A 20,452-nucleotide genomic window follows, 5' to 3' on the forward strand; every position below is an offset into this window, starting at 1 on the left:
ACTGGTATAAGGGGACAGAGCTGCCCTGACTCCCCCCCACCCCTCCCCAGTACTTTCATACTGCCAGTGACAGTTGTCGGAGTGATCTCAGACTTGTTGGCATAAGCTTCCCTCATTCCTTTGCATATATACCTTGTTATTGTTAGAAGGTAGTTAGTTAAGTTTAAGTTAGTTTTAGCTAGTTTTAGCAACAGATTTTAGTCTTAGGTCTTTTTGGACTAGTTTTCATCTTTTGGTATTGATACCAAAATGATGCCACACTCACCAGGTTTTAAGTTCTGCCGCACATATGCTAAGCCTGTGCTGATCAGTGACCCACACCCAGCCATTTGAAATGTTTGGCAGAATCCTACATATGTGACAAATGTCGAGGTTTGTAAGGGATTTAAGCCCCACTCAAAGAAAGATAGAGTGGCAAGGCTCAAATGTTTGCTCATGGAGGCAGCACTTTGTCCCCTATAGGACTTGTTTCATGCAAAGAGTGCCCCAAGTACATCAGCCTTAGTACACAGTGCAGTAGAGATGTCCGCAACTCCTCATTCCCATTCAGTGATGTCAAAGAAAAGGCTTAGACGCTTCTCAGGCTCAGTACCTCAATCGGGGATGTCGGTGCCGAAGCCTAGTAGAGGCAGAGACTCTAAGACATTCAGGAGGGAGACTCTAAGATATGCTGGAGCAGTCTTCAGCTAAGAAGAAGGGATTGCCACCTTCAGAGCCTGTTCCAGGTCTGTTGAGGGCATCTCCTGAAAGATCTCTGTGGCAGACTATCAGTCATTGCCTCTCCCAACCACCCCAGAGTCGTATGCATCCCCAAGGGACTAGCTTAGCCTCTCAGTACCACCATCCCCAGTAGTACAAGAAGGTTTACAGTCGGTACTGATGCTTGCAGCACCTCCATGTCAGGAACTCACAGTACCATTACCTTCCAAGTTTCCACAAAGGCTACTGCAGTCAAAGGGCAAGCCTCCAATGATATCTCCAGTACTGCCATGCTCAGGCTCAGGCTACCTATCCCCAGTCCCAACTGCTTCTGACCCCCTAATGTCAGACATTTCAGATTCTTCCTCTTTGCACTTAGAGGTGCATTCCTCTGTGTCCCATCCAAGACAGAGGGCATATTGTCCATCTTAAGAGTTGAGGATTGCGGATTACGCAACAGTCAAGCACTGGCCTCATCCTCTTAAGGGTGATGGGCTGGTCAAAGTTGGGACTGAGTCCCATATGAGAGTCTATTCTGGACACTGTGGGGCATCCCTCCTCTGGCTTGGACCTCCCTGTAACTTTCTCATTCTTTGTCATCAACACTGCTATGGGGATGTTGGCAGCAAGAGCATCATTATCTGGTTCCCAGTACCAAGATCGGTACCGAGCTTTCAGAAGTTACTCAAGCGGCTTCCCCACCACAAGTCATGGAGTAGCCACCAACTCAGAATCTTGTGGTATCCTCTTCTTCATCTCCAGATGAGGCTGTTGAGGCAACAAGCGAGTCACTACCACCCAATGGCTCATCAAGATCTGTTGAGAAGAGTGGCTTCTGTTCTTGACATTCAGGCAGAAGAGATGTGTGAAAGCTCACACAAATTGGTGGAAATTCTGGAATCGACAGCCCCTGCCAGGGTGGCTCTGCTGATTAATGAAGCCACTTTGGAGCTGGTCAGGGCGCTGTGGCAGACACCATTCTCCTTACCTCCCACAGCAAAGTGAGTTTAAAGGAGGTACTATGTCCCTTGAAAGGGCCATGAGTATTTGTCCTCTCACCCTCTTCCTGTTCGTTAGCAGCTGCCTCTTGGTGGTGGCAGCTGCTAACAAACAGGAGAGACAAGGACATCAAACATCAATGCTGAAAAGCAAAGAGGTGAACAGACTACTGTTTAGACTCAAACTTTATTCTATAGGGAGTCTGAAGTTTAGGATTGAAAACCTACAGGCACTACTGAGCTGCTATGACTTCACCCTTTGGGAGAAAATTATAAAATTTAAAAATAAGCTACCAGATAACTGTAGGCAGGTATTCACAGTAATTGTGGATGAAGGCAAGCTGATTGTCCTGGAGAGCAATTCTGGCAGTTTGGATGGAGCAGATGTGGTGGCTCAAACCATAGCATCAGTTATTTCTGTGAGAAGATGTTCATGGTTACAGTCATGTGGGCTGCCTACAGAAGTCCAGCAGACCATCCAGAACCTCCCTTTCAAAGGTCCCTCTTTGTTTTCTGATAAGATGGACAATAAGCTCCATAGCTATAAAAAATTCAAGAGTGACATTAAAATCTCTTGGAATCTATACTCCTGTGACAAAGAGGAAACAGTTCCATCCTCATCAGCCATACAGACACCAAGGCTTTCCTCCCCAATCTCAAGATCCACTGAGGAGAAAGGGCAGGAGTTATAGGAGATTATATCCGTCACCCTCCTCTTCAGCATCAGTAGGCTCATCCCATCCAGCCACCTTGTCTAAACAGACATTTTGATGTGTTGATCAAGGACAGTGTACCAGTTACTGTAGTTCCAGCTGTTTCCCACCTTTTGTTTACAAATCACTTATCCCATTTCCTAAGTGCAGGCCCACATAACATTGGATCAGTGGGTCTGGGAAATGCCCTCCAGATCATTTCTACTCTTCCACCCCACACCCCTTCCTCGTCCTTCTTAAGGGACCACTCTCACAAGATAGTCTTTCAGCAGGAGGTCCAGTCACTTCTTCAGGAAGGGGTCATAGAGTGAGTCCCATTGGGCCTCAGGGGGAAAGGCACTGCTACTCCCTGATCCTCAAAGCAAAAAAAGATCTCAGGTCTATTTTAGATCTAAAAATTGAACAAATTTCTGAAGAAAATAAAATTGCGCATGGTTATCCTAGCCTTGATTATTCCATCCCTGGAACAGGGTGATTAATACACTGCCCTTAGCTTAAAGAACACTTTACTTCACAACCGTTGGCAGTTCCTCAGATTTGTGCTGAATAGGTCCCTTTATCAGTTTACAGTGCTCCCATTTGGTCTCTTAGCTGCTTTTCGAGTGTTCATAAAGTGTACGGTGGTGGTGGCAGCACATCTACAAAGATCAGCAGTCCATTTGTTCCCGTACCTAGAGGACTGGTTGATTGGAGGTCAGCCCAAAGCTCAGGTGTTATCCAGTGTATCAACTGTCCTGTCCACATTTGATGCGCTGGGGCTCCTAGTAAATTGGGACAAATCTATTTTAAAACCTGTACAGAGGATAGAGTTTATTGGCGTGGTCTTGAACTCCACAAAGGCCAAGACTTTGCTACCACAATCCAGGTTCGAAGCACTACCGAGCTTGGTGCTGCGATGGAAAACATATCGTCTCACCACAGCATGCAGCTGCCTCAGCCTCCTGGGTCGTATGGCAGCATGTACCCACATGGTTCAACTCACCAGGATGCATCTTAGAGAGCTTCAAACGTGGCTAGCATCATAGGGGACTCATAGGAGGTCCTTGCAGACTCAAGGTCTCTGGGCACCTTGGGATCTAATGGCTCATGTATTTGTCAGGGAGTTGCCGTGTGACTAGCCTGTTCAGTTTTCCTCCCACATTATAGTAGGAAAGAACTTGTTAATTCTAATGGATAACTCACTGTTTTTTATATCAACAGACAGGGAGGAGTGATGTAGGATAAGTATAAAATTAAAGAATTAAAGTTATCTTAAGTTTGGCTAAGGAAATATATATGTGTTGTAAAGAAAGGCTCCGACTAGCAAGTAGAAGGGAGGACTAATAAGTGATAAGGCCAGAAAGAATAAAGTAGGGAGGATGTCTGGTTCAAAGAATAACTAATGATATAAGGGGAAGTTTCTAGAAAGAAGACCTCTGACCGATAGGGGTGACTGCAGATGGTTTTAAATTTTAAACAAAGAGACTCTCTCTTAAAATGAGCCAATACAGCCTGTAGTGGCTTGGAGTGGTTCATAGAATCATAGAATATCAGGGTTGGAAGGGACCTCAGTAGGTCATCTAGTCCAACCCCCTGCTCGAAGCAGGACCAATTCCCAGTTAAATCATCCCAGCCAGGGCTTTGTCAAGCCTGACCTTAAAAACCTCTAAGGAAGGAGATTCTACCACCTCCCTAGGTAATGCATTCCAGTGTTTCGCCACCCTCATAGTGAAAAAGTTTTTCCTAATATCCAATCTAAACCTCCCCCACTGCAACTTGTCCCTCCCTGTCTGTATCAGAGGGAGGCCACTCTGTCTCGCTATGACACCTAGCAGCTGAAAGCCGATCAATAGGGGAATTAGCATGGTCAGGCTCATGTCCCCTGGCTGGGCAGACAGCAAACAAACACAGGCTGTCTGGCCTAAGGTGGGTAGGCTGCCACCCCAGGGGTGGGGTTGGCAGGGGGTAGGGAGACCTGGGCTCACCCTATCCCACTGCGTCCCACCCAAGGGCCCTAACAGTAGCAGGGATCCTGCTGAAACATGCTGACTGTGGCTTCAGCAAAAGCAACTGGACCAATGTCTGGTTTCCCTAGGCTACTTCCTATCCCTAGCTGGTCGTATGGCTTCATCACCCTCGTGGTACTCAGCAGATGGCAGTTCCAGCAGCTCCTCGGGGTACTCACTGTGTGGCAGCACCTCCGGATATTTGCCAGGCAGCTGCAAATTTGCCAGGCAGTTCCTCCAGAGGCAGGGGTTGATACGTTCCAGTTCGTGGTACAGGAACCAGCAGCAAGGCAGCAGAGTCCAACTCCTTCCCTGGCTCTCCCTCAACTGAGCTGGAAGCCCCGCCTCCTATACTTCCTGTTCTGACTCTTTGCTTCACGTGCAAGGGGTGGGCCTGGCCTGGCCTGGCTCTGCCCATCAGGGGGCAGGGAGTAGTTCCTCTCTGTCTGCATAAGAGGGAGACCACTCTGCCTCACTAGACAGCCCTTCCACAACCCACACACCAGTGTTCAAGGCTATGCAATGGGAAAACTCTTGAACAGCAAGAAGGAGGGGAGGAAAGGCCTTGGGAATAAAGGAGGGTATAAATCTTATGTAGATTAAGACTGGAAATAAGAGTGAACGGTCTCAAATTGGTTTTTAACTGAAGTCAGCAATTGGCAATGACATCAGTTGTTTGTTGAACGATATAAAAAGTAAACTCTTAAAGGGTTCATTGTTAATACCTGCCTGACCACATTGGAACCAACCAATACGGGTCTAAACATCCCTGGGTTTAGCCCATTTGTAAATAAATGTTTTGTTACTGTTTGGATGACTTCTAAGGAGGTTGTTGGTGGGTGACCGGGCTCAAAGAGGAGCAATCTATCAATAGCCTACATGAAGTCGGGAAGAGCTTGCCATGTGCTTGGGCAAACTCCAGATCCATTAAATTATTTGAAGCACCAGTCCTCAGAAATAGAAACTGAGCAGGGGAGCAGGGATCCCCTGAGAACTGGAGTAGGGCAGGAGAAAGGCCGCCTAAAGGATAGGAACAGGTCTGAAGCAAGGCTGGGAATAAGGCAGGCAGAGGAGAGATCGCAGCTGCAGGCATAAGCATTGAGCAGTCCTGGCAATGCCTCTTAGTCAGTCAGGCGATCTGGCCATGCAAAGGTTTCTGCTGCGGTGAGCTAGCTGTTTCCAGGCACAGCTACAGGCTATTTAGGCATGTTTAGAGCAATTGTATAAATATCATTTGGCCTTTGGATTTAGTAAAGGAATATGTGGTTAAATTAGGGTTTGGCAATTTCCCATATTAATATTAATCATTTCAAATATTATTAATAATTCCAATAAGCGTGGTCGACTCAGCTATGCCAGGAGGCAATTCACCTCTTGGACTTTTGGATAACCAATTGTGACGGGGCAAGGCCAGATGGCTATAGGAAAGTAGTGAGAAACAGATAAGTTAGCCCCAGGCTAAACAAATCCCTGTTACCATGGTAACCAAATGGCAGTTGCTCCAGGTTAATCAAGATACCTGGGGCCAATTAAGTTCCTTCCAAAAAGCAGTGGAGACAGGCAGGTTGATTGGGACACCTGAAGCCAATCAGGGGCTAGTTAAACTAGTGAAACTAGTTAAAAGCCTCTCACTTAGTCAGGTGGGGGTGGGGTGTGTATCAGGAGCTGTAGAAGGGAGCCATGCTGCTGGAGAAATGGAGCAGTACAAACCTTATCAGGCACAAGAAAGGAGGCCCTGAGGTAAGGGTGATGAAGATATTGAGGAAGTGGGGGTTGCTGTGGGGAAGTGGCCCAGGGAATCGTACTCATCCAGTTTCCAAAAAGTCAGCTACCAAGAGCTACTACTATCAGGGTCCCTGGGCTGGAACCTGGAGTAGAGGGCGGGCCCAGGCTCCCCCCTCCCCTCCCTGACTAATCACTGAGACTGGGAGACAACAGAGACTGTGTGAGGGAGGATAACTTCTCCCCACCTCCCTTGTTGGCTTATGATGAAAATGGCTCAGTAGGCTGCGACCCTTGCCTCTAGCGAGAAAAGGGCTACATGGAGGGTCACAGTGAGCCTCTGAGGCTAGCGTAATCTGCCAGGAAGCGTGGGACCCACTGAGACAAGGTCAGAGCTTTGTCACACAATTCAATAAATTTCAGCACTGCTTACCTTCCAGGGAAGTAGAACATGTTGGCAGATCAACAGAGCAGGAGCTTCTTCTATCACCACAAGTTGTCTTTAGACCTGGACATTGCCAGATCAATCTCCCAACTCTGAGGGACTCCTCAAGCAGACCTGTTTGCAACAAAGTCCAATAGAAAATGCCATCGGTTTTGTACCTGGGGAGGTCTCAGCCAGGTTCATTGACAGGTGCTTTTCTGCTACCCTGAAAGGATCCCCCCACTTCCATATGTCTTCCCTCCAATTCAGAGTCAAACAAACCATGCTCGTCTCATCCCTTTAGCACCGGCATGGCCTCAACAGCAATTGTACTTGGCTCTATTGACCTTGTCAGGGTTCCTTCCCCACTCTGACCTCTGGGGTACAGATGTGGGGACCCGCAGAAAAGACCCCCTAAGCTTATTTTTACCAGCTTAGGTTAAAAACTTTCCTAAGGCACAAATTCTGCCCTGTCCTTGAACAGTATGCTGCCACCACCAAGTGATTTAGACAAAGAACCAGGGAAAGGACCACTTGGAGTCCTATTCCCCCAAAATATTCCCCCAGGCCCTACACCCCCTTTCCTGGGGAAGGCTTGAGAATAATATCCTCACCAGTTGGTACGGGTGAACACAGACCCAAACCCTTGGATCTTAAGAACAATAAAAAATCAATCAGGTTCTTAAAAGAAGAATTTATTTTAAAGAAAAGGGAAAAGAATCACTTCTGTAAAATCAGGATGGTAAATCTTTACAGGGAAATCAGATTCAAAACACAGAGGATTCCTCTCTAGGCAAAACCTTAAAGTTACAAAAAAACGGGATAAACATCCCCCTGGCAAAGGGAAAATTCACAAGTTGAAAACAAAAGGTAATCTAATGAACCTTGCCTTATTTACTTACTCTTTTTGTAATATCCGAGACTTGTACAGGATGGTTTATAGGAGAAGGAGTTTTTTGACCTGATGCTTCTCTGCTTTCCCCAGAGAACATACCAACAAAGCCTAGCCCGCCCCGCCCCTAAGATATGAAAGTATCTTCTTTCCCCGTTGGTCCTTTTGGTCAGATGCCAACCAGGTTATTTGAGCTTCTTAACCCCTTACAGGTAAGGAGGAATTCTAGGCTACCCTTGTCTGTATGGTTAAGACAGACCTTGTCAATCAAGCCTCTGCTCTCTCTCCTGCTGGAGCCATATTTGATTTTTCAGGACCATAGTTGCCTGCTCCATCCCAACCTATGAGACCTCCACCTGATGGCGTAGATACTACATGGTTAATGCGTTCGGAGAAATCCTGTTTTAACGATGTCTAGGAATTGCTTCTCAATAGTAAAAAGAAAAGGAGTACTTGTGGCACCTCAAGGTGCCACAAGTACTCCTTTTCTTTTTGTGAATACAGACTAACACGGCTGTTACTATGAAACTTCTCAATAGTAGAAAATCCTCAGCTGGGGCACTTACCTGGCTAAGTGAAAGCACTTCTCCATTTGGTCCCGGCAGAAAGGCGTATTCCCAGAGCATGCACCACTGAACCTCATGCTGGATTATCTCCTATACCTAAAAAATCAGAGATTGGCAATTAGCTCTGTAAGAGTACATCTGGCAGCTATCATAGCCTTCCATATCTTGGTGTATAGTAGATCCCTTTTCTCCAACCCTGTTGCTATCCAGTTGCTGAAGGGTTTGATCAGATTGTACCTGCATGTGCAAGATCCTGTCTCTCTTTGGGATCTGAACTTGGTCCTAGCAAAGCTGATGGGACCACCATTTGAACCCCTTGAAATTTGCTCTCTGTTCCACCTCTTTCAATGTTGTCATTATCTCAGCCAGAAGGGTGGGTGAGTTGAGATACTTAGTGTCAGAGCCTTCCTATACAGTTTTCCATAAAGATAATGTTTATCTCTTCCCTCACCCAAATTTTTTCACAAAGGTACTTTCTAATTTTCATGTTAAACAGGCAATCAGTTTGCCAACATTATTCCCAAAACCCCATGTGCATAGAGATGAGGATAGACTTAACTGACTGGATGTGAGAGGGGCCTTAGCTTTCTACATGGAGCATACTAACTCGTTTAAATCTTCCATGCAGTTGTTCATTGCGGTTTCGGGCAAGGCTAAAGGCCAGCCAGTTTTCACTCAGAAAATCTCATCCTGGATCTCTTTGTGAATTTGTACATGCTACCAGTTGGCTAATATAGCCCCACCAGCTAGAGTATTGGCTCGTTCTACTAGAGCACAGACAACTTTAGCTGCTTTTTTGGTGCAAGAGCTGATCATAGACATAGTAAAGCAGCAACTTGGTCATTAGCGCACATTTTTGCTTCTGATTATGCTATTTCCCATCAGTCCAGGGATGAAGCCAATTTCAGATGCATTGTCCTACAGTCACTGTTCAAAGAGACTCCAAGCCCACTTCCATGTTTGTCTGCTTATGAATCACCTACAGCGGAATAGACATGTGCAAGCACTTGAAGAAGAAAAAATGGTTACCTAGATTTCTGTAACTGTTGTTCCTGGATATGTGTTGCACATGTGCATTCCATGGCCCCCCCTTCCTTTCTCTATCGGAATCTATCTGGTATGAAGGAACTGCAAGGGTTGGAAGGGTCTCCACCCTCTTATACCAGCATATAGCGTCATATGGTGACAGAAGGGCTCTCAAGTTGTCCCGAGGGGTATCGCTGAGGGAAAAAGTTCTCCCAAATCTGTACATGAGGAAGGTGCACACCTACAGTTGAAAGAAAACATCTTGAAAAACAACAGTTACAGAGAGGTAGGTAACAGTTTCTTTTCTTCATTAGAATAGGATTTGGCCCTAGAAGATAAAGGTTTGCTGTTGAAAAACAAGTCAGAAGCTGAGAGAGGATGCTGCTTGAAAAAGCATTTTAGGAACCCTCTTCCGAGTAATTTGTACTATCAAACCTTATCCTGCCACTGACTGTAAAACTGCTTTTTATCATATGATTTAAGTCCCAAGAGAACATGTTTGTAGTTGTTCGTTACATTACAGCTCTCCATGTTCATGGCATTCTGGACAATTTTCACTATAGTTGAAAGTTTTAATAATTCATTAGTCTTTTTTGCAAAAGGTCTGTCTCTCTTAGTTTAAACTGTATAAATCAAAAATGTGAGCCCATACGATATTACAGAATTCCATCTTCTGTTCTTTCTTGAATGTAGGTTTTCATTTTGTCTTTCTTGACATCTGTAGTCACTGACAAATACATTAGTCCTTTAAACAAAGTGGGGCAGATTTGTATGTCAAATACCAGTGTAAATTGGGAGTAACTCTAATGAAGCAATTAATTTGCACTACTGTAACTGAGGCCTGGTCCACACTAGGAATTTACGTTATTATACCTACATCTCTCACGAGTGTGAAAAATCCAAACCCAAGAGACATAGCTATGCTGATCTAACCCCTGGTATAGACAGTGCTAGGTTGATGGAAGTATTTTACCAGCGACCTAGCTCCTGCCTCTCGAGGAGTTGGATTACCTAAATGAATAGGAGAATCCCTCCCATCGGTGTAGGTAACATCTACATTGAAGCACTATAATGGTGAAGCGCTGCTGCTGTAGTATTTTTGGTATAGAGAAGCCCTGATGTTAGACTGTAGCCCAGTTTCTCTAGCTGTAATCCTCACTTGCACAAAACCTAATTTACGTTACAAATTTCTGTGAGGAAAGAGCATAACGTGCTTTATTCTTTAATTTCTTTCAGTTTACCAGCAAATCTGAGGCCCTCCTGCTGAAAGCCCGTGTTCTTATTAATCATTTGGCATTTGGCTTTGACAGAAGGTAACAACTACTCTCCCCTACTATTGACAGTTTTGCACAGAGTTTATTGTTGGCTATTTGTAAATGTCTTTTCAAAGCTAGGTTTTCAGCCTAAAAGTCATCAAAATATATTTTCTCCAAAGATACCATCTGTAGAAGATTATCACTCTTGAAGTCTTACTCTTGGGTCTTGGCAGCTTAACACAAGGCAGATGGAACTCCCTATGTCCTTAAGGATTTTTGGTCCCTAAAGAAACTAGTAGTGGAGAGGACCACAAGCCACCACCAACCACCCTTGATCATGTTTTTTAGGTGTATTTGGAGCCAAATATAAAGCTTAGCTTTGGCCTATATAGTGTAACTATTTGACAATAGTTTGATTACTAATATGAACTTGGTTTTTTTTTTTTTTTAATCTGTTTAGCAAATCCGTATCAGTGGATCAGAATAAACCATTGTTTATCCCAGCAGGACTGGATTCTCTAAATCAAATAGGTTGGTGAACTTCTTGTCCAACATTTTTATTGCTCAAATAGCTTATTAAAATGAGAGGAAACAAGTTTAAAACAGATAAAAAGAAATACTAATTTATACAAAATTGATTTAACCTGTGGAACTCAGTGCTACATTACATTATTGAGGCAAATAGCTTAGCAAACTTAAAAGAAAGGTTAAAATTTTATATTCCTAAGAATAGCCTCTGCAGTTACACTAGTTAAGATAAAAATTTTAAGGGCTTTTGGGCTTCATAATTCTAGTTGTGAATTGATAACTGGTTTGGGTCAAGAAGAAAATACCTTATTGTAAAGTCTTACACAGTTAATTTCATAATGGGGGACTTACACCTTCTTCAAGTTCATCTGCCACTTGTCACTGTTGAATACAGAATACTATACTAGAAGGATCATTGGCTTGACATGATATGGTAATTTCAGTATTGTTGGGACAACATGCTGATGTCCTTCTATATCATGCTGTGATCTTTAGGACCACCACCCGCCTCTGACAGTGATATTGGAAAACTCCATGCACATACACCTGTGGATTTGTGGAAAAAAATATATGAGAAAACATTTCCACCTAAGGTATGTATTTTTATTTTTGCTTAACAGCTCCTTTCTTCATTCAGAACAGATGAGTAATGACTTCCATCTGTGGAATTCAGAGGCAGTCCAGTACTGTTGCTGGAAACTGCAGGACTAAAGGTCTGCCTTCAGCTCAGGCCATCAGAATTTCTGCTGCTGGCAGCAGAGCCAGTTTGCAGTTTGATTTCTCCTGAGCATTTTATTTATAACTTAATTTTTATTTGCTTTTGTGTAGTAGTGACTTAATTTCAACTTCCTCATTCCCTCTTCTCAGCTGAAGAATCAGTGGAACACTGAGGCTTTAATCCTCTCGTTTATCTGAAATAGCACTCCTCAAGTGGGCTTCCGTCTCCTCCCATCCCCCAGAAGTAGAGAAGCCCTGCAAGCATGACTCAAATTCAAGACATGCTATAGGCAGCTTTTCTGGAGCCTCCCAGGTTGAACTATGCCCTGCTGCCACAAGCCCTCCCTCTGCCACTGCTTCCTCTCCCATCGCTCCTCCACTGCAGGGTCAGGGGTTACTGTACGGGGAGCTTCTCCCCCTTCCGTCCAGCCTCCCTGCATCTGGACCTTCCATACCCACACACCCCTGCCAAGCCTTACCCCATATACCCAGAACCCCCCTAGTTCTCCATACCCGAAGCTCACCCTATTGAACCTCAACCCCTGCATCTGGAGCCCCCCTGCACCCAGACCACCCTGCATTGAGCTCCCTGCACTCAGACCGCCACTCTAACGAGCCCCACCCCCCTGCACCACCTAGAGCCCCCACATCGAGACCCCCCACACCATTGACTCCCAACTAGCGGCACCCAGACCCTCACCCCACCAAGCCCCACTCCTCCAGCATCCAGACCCCCACTGCTGAGCCCCCCACAACCAGACCCCTCCTCTGAGCCCCAACCACCTTCACCTGGAAGCCCCTACAGAGTCCCATTGCCCCTGCACCTGGACCCCCCGCAACAAGCCTTTGTGCATCCAGATCCCCCCACTGAGCCTCCTGCACTCAAATGTTCCCACACAGAATCTTCTCACCACATACCTAGATGACCCGCACTGAGCCCCTCCATGCTTGGGTCCTGCCTGGTAGAGCCTGTCTGCCCCACACTTGGTGTGCCTGGCGCAGAGGGGCAGGGTGCCAGGGTGTTTCTGGGGCAGGCTCAGGCCTTGTGCTGTGTCAGGGTCGGGTGCAGCCTCACCACTGAGTCTGTCTGGGGGCTGAGGGATGGGAAGGCTGATCTCCCTCCTTCATACAACCAGTGGCCTGTGCTCCTCACTGCCTTGCTGAAGCCTTTGCATTTATTAATTAACAAATAAAACTTGCAAAATTTAAAAATATTGTGCAAGGATTTTTCTTGAGTCCTGGTGTTTGTGACAAGAACAGTGGCTCAGTAGCTACAAAAGCACCCATGTTCATACCCATGAATAGCAATCAGTCATCTCAGCAGATACCCTTTGCATCCAAACTTACAGGTGTGAGGCTTTTGGGGGAAATATAAAAAAAAAAAATAGGGCCTCCCTACTTTCTCAATTACTTACTAATTTTTTTGGCGCAGAATGCCCTCAGAAGTATCTTATATCTGTGAGGTCCTGTCCCATGAAGCAGCGTAATAAGAATTGTGCCTGTCTGGTTTTCAGTCCATGGACCCTTACTCTGTTAGGGAAAGAGGCTTAGAATCTGAAGGATGGGAATGGGTTTTTCTTCACCTTTCTATAGGCTGGCTCCTCATTAAAGCATATGATGCACTCTAGGAAGTGTGTACCCAAAATAGAGGTATAATAGGACTCAATTCCCCATGCAGCTTCACCATCATGGAATTACTGGGGGGAGAGAGGGGTAAATAAGTAATCTCCCATGTTCACAATAACTCCTCATTTAGTGATTTAAAACCCAGAATGGTACTCAGTCTCTCCTGAAGTACACAAATGGGTGCGGGTCATCCTGGGGAAGCAGGCAGGCTTCCATTCAGGCACCCAGTGCAATCTAGTGGGCTGTATCCACAACCGGGTATTTGTCCCAGTATCTCTCCTCAGTTAAATAGTATGAGATCAGATTGAGTAGTATGCTACGTCCTTCCTATAAACAAGTAGGCAAAAACCTCTCCTAGGACAGGAAGACAATGACTCAAAAGGAACTCATTAATAACAATAATTGTAATAAATATTTTCCCCTTCAAGCAGAATGAGGTACATGTTTTTCCGTATTCACCTCCTTGTGAGGACACCTCATAAAATCTAGATGGGTACTTCTGGTTAAAATGAAGTGTTGAACTAAGACATAGTTCCCTTAGGAAGGGGACTTCCTTCCAAAAGATCCCATAGACCATAAGAGTGAGGAAAGTACAATGAAATTTCAAAACCTTAACTAGCCATTAAGGCCACAAGTATTCCCTGTATTTAAGAAGGAAAATCTAGCCAATGGCAAGCAAGTGGCTTGTCATCTAGGCACTTGCTTGAGTGCAAGAGGTCTTGGGTTCATATTCTGGTCAAGTCCTTGCAGTAGTATGCAAAGTGTCTTTTATCTGGCAATTTTTCTTGGGCCCTGGTGTTTGTGACAAGAACAGTGGCTCAGTAGCTACAAAAGCACCCATGTTCATACCCATGAATAGCAATCAGTCATCCCTGCAGATACCCTTTGCATCCAGACTTGCAGGTGTGAGGCTTTTGGGGGGAAAATTAAAAAAAAATAGGGCCTCCCTGCTTTCTCAATTACTAACTCTCACTATCAAAGCCAGCATCACAATCTGTTAGTCGCTACCCATACCAAAGGTATTCAAGTAGAGACTAGTCTTCTACTAAAAATAAGATCTATATGGAGCGGAAACTTCCAATGAAGACTGGGCACACTTTCTTCCCAAATCAACAGAATTCTCAGCAAGGGGAAGTCAAAATGATATTTGTGTATGAGAACTTACAATTCCCACACAAGAAATGTTACTTTTGATCTACCCTCTGCACCCAGAGTCCTAAGAAATGACTTGTAGTAGTCACAGCAAAGTTCAGATTGCAAGTATATTCGTTAACGGACAACATCCCAGTCAGTGCTCTGTCCAGAGAAACTGACTAACATAATTTACCAGATGGCGGAAAAGATTCAGACATACCAAGTGTTCAAAATCAAGAACTTTTGAGACCAGTGCAGAGAATCGTATTAGCCATTTCCTGGCAGCTGTCAACTATAGCCAGTTGTCTCCAGCAATTCGAATGGTTGGTGCCATGCATCAGAATTATGGGCCCATGAAGACATAGAACCTTACCAGATGCAGTGCAAAATTAAGTGTCATTCCCAGATGTCCCATTAGGGACAGGTAAATGCAAGTAACTTGCAGAAAGCTAACCCAACCACTCTATACCCTTGCATACTCAGTACAGAAGCAAACTTCACAAGGTGGGGAGCAAATCTGGAAGACAAGATGACCCAGAGGTCATGGTCCCTCACTCAGGAAAAGGAAAACATCCAATTCTGTTAAGTGCACACTTTGTGCTGTACAGTTTTCTAAATCTCACAGTACATATATTTTTAGGTTTCAGAGTAGCAGCCGTGTTAGTCTGTGTTCGCAAAAAGAAAAGGAGTACTTGTGGCACCTTAGAGACTAACCAATTTATTTGAGCATAAGCTTTCGGATCCGATGAAGTGAGCTGTAGCTCATGAAAGCTTATGCTCAAATAAATTGTTTTTTTTGCATATATTTTTAGTTTGCTTTAACAGGTCTGTCAGTGGTGTGTCTGAACACCAATATAGGAATGGCCATATGAGATCAATACCAGTGATCTGTCAAGTCCAGAATTCTGTCTCTGATTGTGGCCAATACCAGCTCTTTCCGAGGAAGGTGCAAGAAACCCTGTAGTGAACATTTATGGAATAATTTGTCCACGGTGGACATTTCCTCATTCATCATAATTAGAGGTTGGCTTGTGCTCTGAAGCATGAATGCTTATATCCATTCCAAAACCAGGAAGTAAGCAGTGAGCAGAGTTAATCTGAGGTGATAGAAAGAATGTCACAGGCAGAGAAGAATTTGCTGTCTTTCATGACTGTTCGCATACAGGATCCAGAAAAGAGAGCTGAGGTTGTCTTCCATGGGCCCAGATAGTATGTTTGTTTGGTTTTTTTACTTGATAGACCACTAAGGAACCTCCATTGCACCTGCAGAAAAGACCAAACTGTTGGGGATGACTCTTGTGCCCTAAATACTAAGTTTGCTGCTTCGCAAATGAATATATTGCATTGAATTATGTGAGTGATGGATGATAAATGCTTATTTTCTTGCATGCATTTGAATGACCTGTATTATGTTCCTCAGACTCTTTAGTAAGTATTCTGTTAAAGCACTGAAAGTTCAACTTATGGTGTTTTTTATCCTTTTTTTCAAATTTCAGAGTACTAGAGATTTAAAAGATGTCAGTGACCCTGCGCAGGATCCACAGTATGTTGAGTATGAAGTTGATGCAATGAGAGCTCAGAAGAATCAGGTACATTATTGTAAAAAGAAAAGGAGTACTTGTGGCACCTTAGAGACTAACCAATTTATTTGAGCGTAAGCTTTCGTGAGCTACAGCTCACTTCATCAGATGCATACTGAAACCTATACATTATTGTGTTGCTGCTCATGTTACTACAGTCAGCTGTCCCTACTCATCAGCATTTCTAAGGCAGTTAGTATGTATACTCATAGAATCTACATTTGGCTTTTGAGAACCAATTGAAACCATCTCACCCTAGTTGGTTGATCTTTCTCCTCTCTTCTCACTCTTGGAATCTGATCGTGACCAGCACTTAGACATTGTCTAAAAGTCCTGTGTCTTATTGTTGGTTCAGACATGAACAGTTCATTTGCTACCTTCCGAGACCCCTCTTCAGGTTTGCTTCTAACAGTATTGTTATAAAAAAAAAAAAAACCCTTTTCTTTCAGCATAAGAGGCAGTAGAGTCTGTTCCCCTAGATCTGGGCTTCAATTCTACCATGTTTTGGAGAAATGAGGAAATTGGTTGCAAACATTTGGGTTCACTGATCCTCTTTTGCTGGGAAGGGTGTAATAAGGCAGGAAAATAAATTGTGCAAAAATTGTAAATCAAGACTGAGATGTTCAGTCTCATTTATGTTGGTTTGCCTTGCAATAATTCTCAGGAGGGAATAGGAATCCTGTCCTACAGCTATCTGTTTTCACTTCATGCTCTTTAGTACAAGATCAGGGGCTAATAAAGTTCTCTCCATCCACTAGTCTGATTAAAGACGAGCTTTGCTCATCCGTCTGATTGTGCACGTTTAACCAAGCTGACAGTACTCTGATTTTAAAAGGAGGGGCCTGCTGACATTGAAAAACTGGGCACTTTCTATGAGGGACCCTTGATTGCAGAAATGGTTCCTCGTTTGGTCCACCCAAGCCCAGTGAGGCGTTAATTATAGAACACGGGCAAAAGAACCCAGGAAATGGTGTCGGGGTGTGAGAGTTCTACATTTTTTATTTTAAGTTGGTGTTTGTGAAGGGTTCTGGATTGATGGTCTTGGTGACTGAAGTTCTTGATTAACAGGAAAGGGAATTGACAATATAAGTTTCTCCACTCTATCCTGACATTTTGCATAAGCCCTGAATTACAGGAACCACCTGTAGGTGTGAAAGGATAGGTTAGTCTGTTTCACGTTTATTCCTTAGCATCTCTGCTCTGTATGCCAACAAGTTTGCCATTTGGATTTGATGATGTAGAAACCTGTCCACTGGAAATTGGCCTGAGATTACCAAGCTCTCTTCCTGTAGGTAGAGCCTCATTAGAATTCCTTTTATTTTTTATACCTTTTCATTTTATTTTGGGGGAATTTTGTTTTATTACTCCTGCGGTGGTAAAACATAATTCCGGAAAAGATTGTTTTGGAAGGGGAACCTGGAGAGTGAGCCCACCCTACACTCATCCCACAGCAGTGGCACCTGTACCACAAGACTGGCCCCAGCTCCCCTCTGTGGACGCTGTGACTTGCACGTGCCTATCTTAGTAGCACTCTGACCCCATGTGCCAGGTCACAACGCTTAGGGAGCCAGGCCCAGTCTTGCAAGGCAGGAGCTGCAGGGTGAGTTTTTCATTCTTTTTCATTTTATATTGTGTTAGTTGACATTTGCGAAAAATGTGGGACTCTGCCTATAGGACACCAAACAGCCATCAGTGGTAATAAATTTTGGTTAACATGGGCTGGCTTTGTATCCTATTACCAATGTCCTGAGCCATCCAGTCCCACTCATTATTTAGGGTCTCTTAAACTTAGAAAGCTCAGGCCTTGTATAATATTTTCTACTTGGAGATGGGAGCACGTCACTTGTCATTGTAATTTTTTTATTTAGTACAATTTCACATTTTGATAGTGAAAATAATGTGTTTCATGCAGTTCTGTTTATTACTTTACAAGGACACACTATTGTTTAGATGGGTGAAGACTGTTTCACTCAGCTTTGGCACCTTCTTTTCACAAAACTAGATGAGGTTACTTGGTTTAAAGTAGGTTACTTTAGTTCAAACAAAGTTTTATAACAGTCATCTAAGATGGTAGATGTGGAAGACCTTTGAAAGGCTATGACTATAAAAGCCTAGACATCATATTTTTTCCAGCAACCCCTCCTAAAATGAAAGGCACGTTTACAGAAATGCACTGCAACTAATCTAAAGTAATCCCACATTTATTGTAGCTAATTTAATCTTTTCGCATGCCAGTAAAGATGAGCCTAATGATTATATTAATACTGCTATCATAGTTATATAGTGTTTACGTTTGACCTAGGAATAACCTGTAAGTAAATATGCACACTGCAGACTACCTCAGGTATGCTAGGTTACTTAAGGCAATTAACCTGCAGTTACCTGTCCAAGAATGTGCATATAAATCACACTGTATGATATCAAAAATAAATGAGTTTAAAGAATTCCTTATGGACTATGAACTTACATATTATCTGTATTTAATTGTTAACCCAATACAGTTTTTGTGTATGTCTGTTATGTTAACAGTTGTCTCAGAGATCATTGCATATCAAAGCAATTTTTAATCTATATGCTAATATGGAATTTATAGGGTAATTTCGTACTAAATATCTTTAGCTCACAATTATATTAAACTTGTTATTATAGATAGTATTTTTTATTTAGTAAAACAAGATACTGGTAGGTGTTGATTAAATCATACTGAAAATTATTTTTCTGGTTTTAAGGGAAAAAAGACTGGTTTTTAAAAGACTTCCATCTGTTTTTAAGGGTATTGGAAGTCAACACAGCTTCTTTTAGTGGTACTGTTACAAGAAAAATCGAGGCATTAAATGAGAAGTTTCGTTCAAAAGAAAATTACTTTTAGTTAACTGCAGCTGTTTCCTAAAATTTTCTATCTTTATGTTCAGTTATTATAAGATTATTGCTACATTTACACTGTTTTTATGAAAATAACCTTTTATGATTGAATTTCATTTGATGTTAAATGCAGTAAGATAGCAGTATACAACTAAAAGAAAACAGTGCTCTGGCTACATTCAATTTTTAAATGTCTGAGGATTTCCCATAACTGTGTGAAAATGAGTACTGAAACCATTCCTATCTTAACAGCAAAATATTACATGCTGTAGGAGTCTAATTTTCTTTCTTTCTTAGATTCTGATATTCAAGAAATTAAGGTATAGCTTTTTTTCAAGCCTCTTAGCAAGCATTTTATATCAGTATTGATTAAAGAAATGGATCTAGCTGTTAAACTTTTGTTCATCCTTACCTAGTTTAAGCAGTACAGTAATTAGGGCTTCCCTCATCATAGGAGGTAAGGTACCTTTCTTTAAAAGATATTCATAAATGTATAATGGCATAGGAGTCGGAGTTTCCTTGAAACTTTGGTAGAATTTTAGGGGTACGCCATCAGGGCCATGAGTCTTGCTCGGACTCATTTTCCCCATGGTCTTGATTAGTTCCTTTGATTGCAAGGGAGAGGCCATCCTGGGCTGTTGCTTTTCTGAGATTTGTGAGATTTAATAAAAGTACTCAGTTCTTCTGGGGCAGGTGGTGAATCATAATTGTATAGAGCCTGGTAGCATTTCAAAAATTGATCATTGATCTCTTTCTGATTAGTAATAACCTGCCCTTGTTCTGATTTAAGTGACGCTATTTGGGACCTTTGACCTCTCACTTTTGATCTGTATGTGAGAATTTTCTCCACTCTCTCCCCTGACTTGTGTGTTTATTTAAGCCTAAAAAGTGCAAATTCAGCTTGTGCAGAAGTAAGTCCATTTATTTCATACCAACAATAATTAATTTTTATAGATTTTTTTTTTTATTTGGAGGGGTAGCTTGTACATTCTAAATCCATAGCTTTAAGTTGTTCGGTTAATTCCAGGAACTGTCTATCCCTCTTTCTACCTTCTGGGAAGAAAATGGTTTTGCCCCCTAATAAAGGCTTTTAGTATATCCCGATCCACCCCTTGGGATATATCTAGTGTGTCACTTGCTTAGGGGGGAAAAAACAAATGTCTTCTGTGGCTTAGTTCTGAAAATGTTTATCTTTCAAATGAGTGGAGTTCAATCTCCATCTTTTACAAGTCCAGTTTGTCCGGGAGGGGAAAATTGTATTTTCACTGATGCATGATCATGATAGACTTGTTTTCATCGTTAAGCACTGAGTCTATCAGATTTGTAGAAATCAGGGAGAAATCTACTCATGAATAGATGGCTTTCGGTTTTTTAAATTAGGAAATTACACTAAATACATGTATTATGTGTATATGCATTATGAGTAGGGTGGCCAGAAATCCCGTTTTTATAAGGACAGTCCCGTTTTTTGGCGCCTAATACTCCCCACCCCGTCTTGTTTTTTCACAGTTATTAGCTGGTCACCCTAATTGACAACAAGACAACAGATTTTAGTCATGTGATTACATACTGCTTTTTTCCCCAAGACCCTTCTGCCTCAGTGAATAGGTAGTTGCTCAATATTTCTTTTTATTGTCCTCATTCAGTGTGTAGCCTCATGCTTTATCTGCCACATACCAATCAAAGTGTAGAAGGCAGCATGGAAGAGGGCACAATAGAACAGA

General features: G+C 43.0%; 1 protein-coding gene across 2 annotated transcripts in view; it reads left to right on the forward strand.

Annotated features, from left to right (window-relative positions):
* Positions 1–20,452, forward strand: part of DYNC2LI1 (dynein cytoplasmic 2 light intermediate chain 1) — a 111,176-nt gene that overhangs the window by 27,854 nt on the left and 62,870 nt on the right. For both annotated transcript variants that reach the window (XM_077811968.1, XM_077811969.1), the window contains 4 exons: positions 10,262–10,338; positions 10,742–10,812; positions 11,305–11,402; positions 15,783–15,875. In XM_077811968.1, coding sequence (XP_077668094.1) covers positions 10,262–10,338; positions 10,742–10,812; positions 11,305–11,402; positions 15,783–15,875 — 339 coding nt within the window. The remainder of the gene's footprint in view (positions 1–10,261; positions 10,339–10,741; positions 10,813–11,304; positions 11,403–15,782; positions 15,876–20,452) is intronic.

This window comes from Eretmochelys imbricata, chromosome 3 (assembly GCF_965152235.1).
Source record: "Eretmochelys imbricata isolate rEreImb1 chromosome 3, rEreImb1.hap1, whole genome shotgun sequence".
In the NCBI taxonomy this organism is placed as follows: Eukaryota; Metazoa; Chordata; order Testudines; family Cheloniidae; genus Eretmochelys; species Eretmochelys imbricata.